Source organism: Pristiophorus japonicus, chromosome 4 (genome assembly GCF_044704955.1).
Source record: "Pristiophorus japonicus isolate sPriJap1 chromosome 4, sPriJap1.hap1, whole genome shotgun sequence".
Lineage (NCBI taxonomy): Eukaryota > Metazoa > Chordata > Chondrichthyes > Pristiophoridae > Pristiophorus > Pristiophorus japonicus.
The window spans coordinates 71,285,875-71,298,720 of NC_091980.1; the positions used below are offsets into that span (position 1 = coordinate 71,285,875).

At 43.1% G+C, this 12,846-nt stretch overlaps 1 protein-coding gene across 18 annotated transcripts in view; it reads right to left on the reverse strand.

The window, feature by feature from the left end:
* The window catches only part of ankhd1 (ankyrin repeat and KH domain containing 1), a 193,796-nt gene that overhangs the window by 131,460 nt on the left and 49,490 nt on the right, over window positions 1–12,846 (reverse strand). For all 18 annotated transcript variants that reach the window (XM_070878328.1, XM_070878323.1, XM_070878329.1 and 15 more), the window contains exon 2: window positions 11,596–11,749. In XM_070878328.1, the coding sequence (XP_070734429.1) occupies window positions 11,596–11,749 (154 nt within the window). The remainder of the gene's footprint in view (window positions 1–11,595; window positions 11,750–12,846) is intronic.

The following is a 12,846-nucleotide window of genomic DNA, read 5'->3' on the forward strand; positions in this document are numbered from 1 at the left end:
GGTCAAGAACCAGGGGATATAGATTTAAAGTAATTGGTGGAAGGATTAGAGGGGTGAAGAAAAAAATAAATTTCACTCAGAGGGCGGTGGGGTCTGGAACTCACTGCCTGAAAGAATGGCAAGAGGCAGAAACCCTCATTGCATTTAAAAAGTACTTGGATGTGCACTTAAAGAGCCGTAACCTACAAGCCTACGGACCAAGAGCTGGAATGTGGGATTAGGTTGGGTCGCTCTTTTTCGACCGACACGGACACGATGGGCCGAATGGCCTCCTTCTGTGCCGTAATGTTCTATGATTTAGGACCAAGATGAGGAGAAAGTTTTTCACTCAGAGGGTGGTGAACCTGTGGAATTCTCTACCACAGAAAGCTGTTGAGGTCAAGTCACTGAATATATTTAAAAGGGAGATGGATAGATTTCTAGAAACAAAAGGCAACAAGAGGTATGGGGAAAAAGTGGGAATATGGTGTTGAGATAGAGGATCAGCCATGATCATACTGAATGACGGTGCAGACTCGAAGGGTCGAATGGCCTACGACTGCTCCTATTTTCTATGTTTCTATGAAGCTTGACACCATTAACGGCAGAGCAGTTCACTTGATCGATGCCCCGACAACTGGACTCACTATCCACCCCTCCTCACAAATGCATCGTGTCGGCAGTGCATCCAATTTACAGGATGCACTGCAGCAACTCACCAAGGTTACTTGGACAGCATCTCCCTTCTCTGTAACCTCTACCACCAAGGAGAGCAAGAGCAACACCACCAACTCCAATTTTTCCTCCAAATCACACACCATTCTGAATTGGATATATAATTGTCTTGTCTTCATTGTCACTGGATCAATATCCCTCAACTAGCAACACTGTGGGAGCAGCATCACCACATGGACTGCAGCAGTTGAAGAAGGCAGCCCATCACCACCTTTTCAGGGCAAGTGTGGCCTTGCCAGTGTCGCACACAAACTTAAAGAAAAACAGCCCCTGTTGTTTGCAAGCGTCTTAAAACACTGAATTACAACATTTTTTTAAAAAAAGAATGAGGAGGAAGAGAAGACCAAAGTCAGACAAATCTGAAAAAGTTAAGTATTACCATTTAGCACCGTAGAACTTAGCTTCGATAATTAGAATATTTACCAGGACCATCACAATGTAATCCAAGAGATTAGAATCTTAAAGCAGAAGTATCTACCCCATAGATGGGCATAGATGTTCAAATTCCAATTATCTATCTTCCCTTCACACGTGCCCTGGAGCTGCGGTATCCAAATACAGACCATATGTTCATATCAAAAATGTTGATTCATTAATATCTTACAAATTAAAATGTAATTGTTTTGATCACTTTGAGAAGGTTAGAATTGAGTTGCTATTATTTGCATCTGAAGGAAATAATACCTTAAAAGGACGCCAGAGAGAATCTCTCGAGTCTCGGGGTTAAGAGAACTTCCCTCTTGCACTATAAGCACAAGCTACCATCACCCACTGTGCTCCCCCTTCTCCAATGCTGTTGTCAGTGAGACAGAAAAAAAAAGGATCAAATTAAACCAATCGCATATCACACCTAAAAGTGCATCAGTGTAGGCCAAATCCATAGCACTGTGCTAAACAGGGAAACTCCATTCCCAAATGTCATGACGGAGCAACCATACCATGCAACTATGTGACCCAAGACAAAAGCCTCTGCTTGAGAAAATCCCACTTAATATTCCGAGGTATCACATTGCCACTAAGAAATAAAAGTCAACTGCAGTAAGGGTTGAATAATTTTTTCATTCCTATGCATTGCTATTGGGGGCAGAGCGAGAGAAGAAGAGGGAAACAGACTGCTGTGGGGGGGGGGGGGGGGGGGGGGTGAGAGAAAGAGAGAGAGAGAAAAAGAAAAAGAAAAAGAAAAAGAGAGACACACTTGGGGGTGGGGGGTGGCAGATAAAAAAAATTCTGACAGATGAGGATGCATACCGCCAACTAAAGATCGACTTTAAAACCACCTTTTCCAGGGCGATCAGCCGTATGTCGGTGGCAAGTCATCAATTTGGTAATTTTGGGCGGTATGTCAGCATTGTGCATGGGCAGACGGTATGCATACCACCCTGCGGTATGTCACTGATGAATTTCCCACCGAGCGGTATTGTTGGTATTTTTCGATCAATTTTGGACGGTATGTCAGCAGTCCGCGGGTGGCATGTCCACCAATTTTGCGCCCCATAAATTTACCTCATCTGTACTCTATTCTTTTAAACCTACTCTAAGCTTTCTTCCCTAGTTTGTTAATTTAAAAAAGGGGGATATTTTTTAAAGTTGTTTGTATTCTTATATTGGGCAGAACCTATATATTCCACTTGCGTTACTTGACTGGGTCCTTGTCTATCATCATTTTTTATGCATCTTTCAAGCAATACCCAGAGACTGAATTGGACTACCACATGCTTCCCTTTAGAAGTTGGGCATTTGGAAGTACAATATGCTCCTAAACGTCATAGTACAAATTAATAATCATCTAAAAATAAAATCACAAGATACTATCTCTTCAAAATTTTGGTGCCGCACAGCAACCGGGTGAACAATTTTCCATCTGGTATCACCCTTTAATTATTTTGAAAGGCAGCAGCAACTGTAGAAAAAAACTAAACTGAGGAGCTGTAATTATTCCATTTCAGAAACAGAAACCAAGTTGGGGGAGTGGGAGGTGGCGTGGTTGTGTGTGCATCAACTGATGTATACTGAAGAGAGAAACAGAACCAATTCTGAAAAGCAGAAACACATCAAGAAACAAATGGATTATCCCCAGGTATACAGAAAACAAAGTTATTAATCTCACATTTTACTCTCAGGCTACTTTTCAGCATAGTTCTCAGATCCAGACAATACTTAAAAAACATTAAGTAATGCCGTAAAGATGGCTTGGCAGATGAAGGGAAAAGGTGCCACGTAAAAGGTTGTTATGCAAGATAAGGGCTCGTGAGGGTAACATTAGCATGGACGGAGGATTGGTTAATGGACAGAGAACAGAGTAGGGATAAACGGGCCATTTTCAGATTGGCAGGCTGTAACCAGTGTGTGTGTTTTTTTTTTAAAAACTCATTCCTGAGATGTGGGCGTCTCTGCCAAGGCCAGCATTTATGGCTTATACCTAATTGCCCTTAAGGTGGCAGTGAGCCGCCTTCTTGAACCGCTGCAGTCTGTGCAGTGAAGCTACTCCCATCGTACTGTTAGGGAGGGAGTGCCTGGATTTTGACCCAGCGACAATGAAGGAACTGTAATATATTTCCAGAACAGGATGGAGTGCGACTTAGGTGATGTTCGCATGCGCTTGCTGCCCTTGTCCTTCTAGGTGGCAACGGTCACGGGTTTGGGAAGTGCTGCCAAAGAAGCCTAGGCAAGTTGCTGCAGTGCATCTTGTAAATGGTACACACTGCAGCCACGGTGATTGCCTCGACCACTGGTGCAAAGTTTAAGGTGGTGGATGGGGTGCCAATCAAGCGGGCTGCTTTGTCCTTGATGGTGTCTAGCTTAGTGTTGTTGGAGCTGCACTCATCCAGGCAAGTGGAGAGTATTCCATCGCACACCTGACTTGTACCTTGTAGATGGTGGAAAGGTTTTGGGGAGTTAGAATACCCAGCCTCTGACCTGCGCTTGTAGCCAGAGTATATACACGGCTGGTCCAGTTAAGTTTCTGGTCAATGGTGGCCCCAAGGATGTTGACGGAAGGGTATTTGACAATGTTAATGCAGTTTAATGTTATGGAGGGGGTGGTTAGACTCTCACTTGTTGGAGACAGTCATTGCCTGGCACTTGTGTGGCACAAATTTTACTTGACACTCCTCAGCCCAAGCCTGAATGTCGTCTAGATAGTCAAATGCTGTCTTGAGATCAAGGGCAGTGATTCTCATCTCACCTCTGGAATTCAGCTCTTTTGTCCATGGTTGGACTACGGCTGTATTGAGGTCTGGAGCAGAGTGGTTTTGACAGAACCCAAAATGAGCATCAGTGAGCAGATTATTGGTGAATAACTGCCACTTAATAGCACCATCGAGGACGCCTTCCATCACTTTGCTGATGATTGAGAGTAGACAGGGGTCGAGCAGATGGGGTGGCAAATGGCTGGATTGGATTTTCCTGCTTTTTGTGGAGAGGACATACCTGGGCAATCTTCCACTTTGTTGAGTAGATGCCAGTGTTGTAGCTGTAGTGAAACAGCTTGGCTCAAGGCACAGCTAGTTCTGGACCACAAGTCTTCAGAACGACAGCCGGGATGTCATCAGGGCCATAGCCTTTGCTCTATCCAGTGCGCTCAGCCATTTCTTGATATCACAGAGTGAATAAAATTGGCTAAAAACTGGCTTCTGTGACGGTCGGGTCCTCAAAAAGAGGCCGAGATGGATCACCAACTCAGCACTTCTGGCTGAAGATGGTTGCAAATGCTTCAGTCTCGTCTTTTGCACTCGCACGCTGGGCTCCACTATCATTGAGGAAGGAGATATCCATGGAGCTTCCTCCTCCCGTTGGTTGTTTAATTGTTCATCACCATTCACGACTAGACATCGTAGGACTGCAGAGCTTTGATCTGATCTGCTGGTTGAGGGATCGATTAGCTCGGTCTATAAGCATGCTGTTTAGCATGCATGTAATCCTGTGTGGCAGCTTCCCCAGGTTCACACCTCATTTTTAGGTATGCCTGGTGCTGCTCCTGGCATGCTCTTTTACACTCCTCAATGAACCAGGGTTGGTCCCCTTGCTTGATGGTAATGGAAGAGTGAGATACAGACCAGGTCATAAGGTGACAGATTGTGGTGGAATACAATTCTGCTGCTGTTGGCCCACAGCATCGCATGGATGCCCAATTTTGAGCTGCTAGATCTGTTTGGAATCTATCACATTTAGCACAGTGGCAGCGCTACACAACATGATGGAGGGTGTCTTCATGTGAAGATGGGATTGTGTCTCCACAAGGACTGTGTGGTGGTCACTGCTACAATGCGGTCATGGACAGGTGTATCTGCGACAGGTAGATTGGTGAGGACGAGGTCAAGTAGGTTGTTCCCCTAGTGTTTGCTCTCTCACCATCTGCCACAGGCCCAGTCTGGTAGCTATGTCCTTCAGGACTCAGCCAGCTTGGTCAATAGTGGTGCTACTGAGCCACTTTTGGTGATGGACATTGAAGTCCCCCAGCCAAAGTACATTCTGTGCCCTTGCTATGCTCAGTGCTTCTTCCAAGTGGTGTTCAACATGGAGGAATACTGAGGGAGGGCGGTAGATGGTAATCAGCAGGAGAGTTATCACCTGCTTGACCTGAAGCCGTGAGACTTCATGGGGTCTGGAGTTAATTATAGGAGGACTCCCAAGTCCACTCCCTCCTGACTATCACTCTGCCACCATCTCTGCCAGTGGGACAGTACATATGCAAGGACTGTGATGGAGGAATCTGTGACATTGGCTGAAAGGTATGATTCTGTGAGTATGACTAGATCAGGCAGTTACTTGACTAGTCCGTGGGACAGCTCTCCCAATTTTGGCACAAGTCCCCAGATGTTAGTGAGGAGGACTTTGCAGGGTCGACTGGGCTGGGTGTACCGTTGTCATGTCCAAAGCCGATGCTGGGTGGTCCATCTGGTTTTATTCTTATTACTGCCTGTCGCAGCAGTTTGGTACAATTGAGTGGATTGATGGACCACTTCAGAGGGCAGTTAAGAGTCAACCACATTGCTGTGGAGTTACATATAGGCCAGACCAGGTAAGGACTCCAAATTTCCTTCCCTAAAAAGGACATTAGTGAACCAAATGGGTTTTTACAACAATCTGATGGTCACCATTACGGATACTATGAAACTAACTTTTTAGTTCAGATTAATTTAATTAACTGAATTTAAATTCCCCAGTCGTCATGGTGTGATTTGAACTCACGTCACTGGATCATTAGTCCAGGCCTCTGGATTATTAGTCCAGCAATATACCCACTATGTTACTGTACCATCAAGGTGCCACAAGGATCAGTGATTAGACCTCCGCTATTTACAATTTATATTAATGACTTAGATGAAGGGGACAGAGTGTAATGCATCTAAGTTTGCTACAAAGCTAGGTGGGAAAGTAATATGAGGATGACAAAGAGCCTGCACAAGGATATAGGCAGGTTAAATGAGTGGACAATGAAGTGGCAGAAGGAGTATAATGTAGAGAAATGTGAGGTTATTCACTTTGGTAGAAAGAATAGAAAAACAGAATTGTTTTTTTTTTAATAAATAAATGGTGAGAAACTATTAATGTTGGTGTTCAGAGGGATTTAGGAGTCCTCGTACAGGAAATAAAAGTAGCATGCAGTTACAGCAGATGACCAAAAGCTTGGTCAAAGAGGTAGGTTTTAAGGAGCGTCCTAAAAGGAAGAAAGAGTGGCAGAGGGGTTTAGGGAGGGAGTTCCAGAGCTTAGGGCCTAAGCAGCTGAAGGCACGGCCACCGAAGGTTGAGCGATTATAATCAGGAATTCTCAAGGGGTCAGAATTTAAGGAGCGCAGATATCTCCGGAGATTATGAGGCTGAAAGAGATTAAAGAGATATGGAGACCGAGGCCATGGTGGGATTTATAAACAAGGATGAGAATTTTGAAATAGAAGTGTTGTTTAACTGGGAGCCAAAGTAGGTCAGCGAGCACAGAGGTGATGGATGAACGGGACTTGGTGTGAGTTAGGATGACCTCAAGTTTACGAAGGGTAGAATGTGGGAGGCCAGCCAGGAGTGCATTGAGTAGTCAAGTCTAGGAGGTAACAAAGGCATGGATGAGGATTTCAGCAGCAGCTGTGCTGAGGTAAGGGATGTTACGCAGGTGGAAATGAGATTTTGGTTATGCCGTGGATAAGTGTTCGGAAGTCAATTTCAGGATCAGATATGATGTCCAGGTTGCGAACAGTCAGGTTCAGCCTCAGACACATACTAGGGGGAGGGATGGAGTCGGTGGCTGGGTACAGAGTTTGTGGCAGGGACCAAAGACAATGGCTTTGGTCTTCCCAATATTTAATTGGAGAAAATTTCTGCTCATCCAGTACTGGATGTCAGATAAGCAGTCAGACAATTTAGAGACCGTGTAGGGTCGAGAGAAGTGGTGGAGAGGTAGAGCTGGGTGTCATCAGCGTACATGTGGAAACTGATGTCATGTTTTCGGATAATGTTGCCAAGGGGCAGCATGTAGATAAGAAATAGGAGGATGCCAAAGATAGATCCTTGGTGGACACCAGAGGTAACGATGCAGGTGTGAAGAGAAGTCATTACAGGTGATTTTGTGGCTACGATTAGATAGAAATGAATGGAAAAAGGCGAGTGCAGTCCCACCCAGCTGGACGATGGTGGTGAGGCTTTGGAGATGGATGGAGTGATCAACCGTGTCAAAGGTTGCAGACAGGTCGAGAAGGACGAAAAGGAATCATTTTACCTTTGTTACAGTCACAAAGGATGTCATTTGTGACTTTGATGAGAGCCGCTTCGATACTGTGGCGGGGTGGAAACGGATTGAAGGGATTCAAACATGAAGTTTCAGGAAAGATGGGCACGGATTTGGGAGGCGACAACACGTTCAAGGACTTGAGGAAAGAGGGGTTAGAGATGGGCTGTTAGCTTGCAAGCACAGTGGAGTCAAGAGTTGGATTTGAGAGAGGGGTGATGATGGCAGATTTGATGGAGAGGGAACAGTTAACAATGTCAGCTAACATGAGAGTCTGACAAGGAGGTTGGGTGGTTAGCAGTTTAGTGGGAATAGGGTCAAGGGAGCAGGAAATGGGTCTCATGGACAAGATGAGCGTAGAGATCAAGAGGGGAGATCAGAGAGAAACTAGAGAAAGATGCAAGTTCAGGGCTAGAGCAGGGGAGGACCTTAGAGGAAGGTTGGCTCAGTTGGTTGGGGGAAGGAAGGAATGTGGCAGAGGGAGCTGATCGGATGGTCTCAATCTTACTTGAGACAAACTAAATCCATGAGCTCCTCGTTGTTGGAGGAGTGTGGTGGAGATAGGGGAGAGGGGTTTAAGACGCCGGTTAGCAGTAGAGAATAGTAGATGGGGGTTATCTTTGCATTCCAGAATGATCCTGGAATAGTGAGCAGTTTTGGCAGACAAGAGTAGGTCCCGATAATGCTTGTGGGGTCCAGCCAGATCTGGCGGTGAATGGCTAAATCAGTTGACCACCATATCCTTTCAAGTCTGCGACCCTTGGACTTGAGGGAGCCAAGATGAGGGCCATACCAGGGGGAATGGCCAGGGTGAGAGTTTTAATCGGAACTAGGGCATCAAAGGTGGTGGTGAGGGTGTGGTTGAGCAGATCAGTGGCTGCAGAAATGTAATTATAAATGGAGGGTCAAAGGCTGGACAATTGGGATTTCATAAATGCAGTTTTAAGAGTCTGGAGAGAGCTTTCCCCCCCCCCCCCCCCAAGGGCGGACACAGAAGGAACTAGGGTTGGGTAGGGGAAGGGGGTTGCTGGCAGAGAGCGATACAAGGACGTGGTCAGAGATGGCTTTATCTGAAAATTGACATGGTGAGAATAGCGAAGCCATGAGAGATGGCAAGGTCAAGGGGGTGGCCGTGAATATGGTTTGGAGAATTCACAAAAAGGGAGAGATTAAGGGAGGATAGGAGGGTAGTGAACTCCGAGGAGAGCCTGATGAATTGAGATGGTGGTTGAAATTACCAAAGATGAGAAATCGCTCGATGCAGAGGCCAAGGGAGGAAAGCAGTGAAGAATTAGGAAGGCAAATGGCATATTAATGACTTGGATGAAGGGACAGAGTGTAATATAGCCAAGTTTGCTGATGATACAAAGATGGGTGGTAAAGCAAATTGTAAAAAGGACACAAAAAATCTGCAAAGGGATTTAGAGAGGCTAAGTGAGTGGGCAAAAATTTGGCAGATGGAGTATAATGTGGGAAAATGTGATGTTATCCACTTTGAAAGAAATAATAGAAAAGCAAATTATAATTTAAATGGAGAAAATTGCAAAGTACTGCAGTAGAGAGACCTGGGGGTCCTTGTGCATGCAACACAAAAAGTTAGCATGCAGGTACAGCAAGTAATCAGGAAGGCAAATAGAATGTTGGCCTTTATTGCAAGGGGGAATAGAGTATAAAAGCAGACGTCCTGCTACAACTGTACAGGGTATTGGTGAGGCCACACCTAAAGTACTGCGTACAATTTTGGTTTCCTTATTTAAGGAAGGATATACTTGCATTGGAGGCTGTTCAGAGAAGGTTCACTAGGTTGATTCCAAAAATGAGGGGGTTGACTAATGAAGATAGGTTGAGTAGGTTGGTCCTATACTCACTGGAGTTCAGAAGAATGAGGCGCGATCTTATTGAAACATATAAAGATAATGAGGGGGCTCAACAAGGTGGATGCAGAGAGGATATTTCCACTCATAGGGGAAACTAAAACTAGGGGACATAGTCTCATTTAAAACTGAGATGAGGAGGGATTTCTTCTATCAGAGGGTTGCAAATCTACAGAATTCTCTGCCCCAGAGAGCTGTGGAGGCTGGGTCATTGAATATATTTAAGGCGGAGATACAGATTTTTGAGCGATAAAGGTTATGGGGAGCAGGCAGGGAAGTGGAGCCAAGTCCATGATCAGATCAGCTAAGATCTTATTAAATGGCGGAGCAGGCTCGAGGGGCCAGGAAACCTACTCCTGCTCCTATTTCTTATGCCTTTATTGCAAGGGGGTTGGAGTACAAGAATAAAAAGTCTTGCTACAATTATACAGGGCTTTGCTGAGACCACACCTGGAGTGACATGCAGTTTTTGGTCTCCCTTTTCTGAGGAAGTATATTAGAGGCGGTGCAATGAAGGTTCATTGGATTGATTCCAGGGATGAAAGGGTTGTCCTATGAGGAGAGATTGAGCCTGTAGTGTCTGGATTTTAGAAGAATAAGAGGTGATCTCATTGAAACATACAACATTCTGAGGGGGATTGTCAGGGTAGATGCTGAGAAGTTGTTTCCCCTGGCTGCAGAGTCTAGAACTAGGGAGCATAGTCTCAGGATAAGGGGTCGTCCCATTTAAAACCTGGCCTCCTTCTGAGCTGTAAATTTCTATGTTTCGATGAGGAGGAAATTCTTCACTCAGAGGGTTGAGAAGATAGCTGTTTGGAGTCTAGGGGAATTCAAGGATATGGAGATTGGGCAGGAAAGTGGAATTGTGGATCAAGATCAGCCATGATCTTATTGAATGGCTGAGCAAGTTCAAGGGGTCGAATGGTCCTGCTCCTATGATCTTCGGAGAAATATTCCATATTGGCCCACAATGTGACCATATCAAAACCTCATGGAAAGCACCACTAATTTACAGTAACTAAACAAGTCAAATTCCATTACCTGGAATTGTAATGCTTTGGGGACTAAAATTTTGTCCATTTAGAATTACGGAAACTGAGTAACACAACATGAAATCAGTAATGACTATTTTTATTGCATGGGATCATTGGATTTTTAAATCATTGTTTTGGTACTGAATTCCTCAATTCCATCCATTTTTTTTCTGGGAAAACTACAAATTAGTGGCCTTACTTATGGGTTCACCATCTGATATATAGCAACACATTGTCCATCCAGCTCTCATTATTTCGTTAAAAAATTAAATAAACTAACAAAACAGTGAACAGGCTGTTTGTTAAACAAAGACAAGCAACAAACTAGAATGGTGGCAACGTGAATCTTAAACAAATTACATGATGGGTCCTGTGACAACAAGGGAAATAAATAAGGGAACACAGTTAGGATATCACACCCCATAGATGCAGTCAAGTGGGAAGTTTCCACAATTTAGACAACCCATTCATGCAGTTCGCCACTTAACTGAGTGGAAAAAAAATGTATTGTAAAACAAAGTCAATAACATTTTTTGTATATAAACTGATGAAATATTTATACAATGATGGCAGCTTGGTAAAAACACATGTCAAAATGCACTATTTTAACATGATACAATGGTGGAATGAACCAAATAAAATTTGTATTGTTTTTTACTCTAATGCACAACAGAATTGACTGCTGCCAATGAGAAACCAACATCCATGTTGTGATGCCAGAATGTGGCTTTGTATGCAGCATTACATTACATGCATACAGAATGAAAATATGCTAAACTATTGAGACTAGGATTACAATGGTAGTTTCACTCTTGCATCTATTAACAGGTTATTTATTTCTCTTCTCAAATATTACTTGAATCATCTTGTTCAAAGATGTTGTTCTTATAAATACAACATTTGTCATTCATATTGTAAAACAGCAGCTTCTTCTCCCTTCCCACTTTATTTAAAAATCTCAACAATGCCTTTTTAAAGTGGACCTCAAAATAATCTTTATTCTGCATAAACTTCAAATAAAATCATGTTTTTATTAGCTTAGCGAGGATTTTAAGTCTTCAAAAGACCTATATCCAGTTCATTCAACAAAATATATTGGCTGGGATTAATATATGAAGTATTTGTGATGGAAGGGTTGGACTTGGAACATATGCATAACCTGTATTCTAAAAATCCACAACCATTGGACTAACCAGAAATTTAGTTCTGTAAACAAAAATGAAATATCATGTTACAATCACACGAATAAGAATACCTGCTGCTTCAAGCAAGGCCTCCAATCTAGCCTGTGTTTCTGGGTCCACCGTTCGTAGATCTGTTCCATCTGCGGCACTTGATAACAGTAATTCAGATGCTGTTTTAAGCATTGGATTATCCAGATCTTCCTGGTCCAAAATAAACGATTCAACCTGAAAAAGATTGCAATCCTAGGTTAAAGATGCAAGGCAGTGCTTCCTTCTTCCAACTGTGAATTTGTTTCTCAAAAGAACAAGACACATTCTCAGGAAATTAAGAATGGATATGGCATTCAAAACGACAAAGGTAGACTACACAAATTATACGTCAGGAGCTATAGGGGATGTTATGCATCAAGATTGGGTAAACCTGAGGTTGCATGACACATTATACACATGCTATGCAATTCATATTCTGCATATTTAATTATGGCACTTATAAAGCATTTTAGCAAATTATTAAGGTGGAAGTTCAATTAAACACGGCAGAACTTGAGCTTTAAAAAAATGCTGCAATCTTGCTGCTCTGTGCAATTGGTCAATGATGTGTTGAGGTTATTTGAAACTTAGAAATGCAAATTGTATTTATATACTGGCAATGGAAGTTTGACAATTTCTCCTTCCACCCCAGTGTTATCTCTTTGCTTTGAAATGAAAATATTTAATCAACAGTGCTTTAACATTCACTTACCGTCTATAAAGCATTGCTATTTAGATGAAATCCAGTAAAGGAACCATTTTATTCAGTTCCAGGGGACTATGCAATAGCTGTGTACAGGGATATGCTAGATTACTGAAAAACAAGATCAAAGGCTAGCAAATAAAACGGTCAACCAGACAACGCACTCAAGAGTCATTCACCGGATGTTGAAGGCAAGGGCACGAGAGAGGGAGAGCTACAAAAATGCTCAAAGCTTATGGATCATTAGTTTGCACAGGTACTATGACCAGAATACTGAAGAAGAATTTAGATCCATTGCTCCCCAAACATTTGCTTAGAAGGGAGCAGAGTGTGGTCATCAACTTGGTTTAAAAAGAATCACATTTTCCTGTTATTACATTTAACCTTCGACTGATATATTTGTCTGTTTATCACATTTCATGTATTCTTGAGCAATAATTTCAAGGATACTTGAAACTGCTTTATTTTGGTTGCAATAATTGAAATAAATACAACTCCATATACTCCCAACAAGGTAAATCAATGATGATGGTTAAGCATTTCTCCGCAACAATAGTACCAAAATGAATATGATCACTCCCCCACCCCC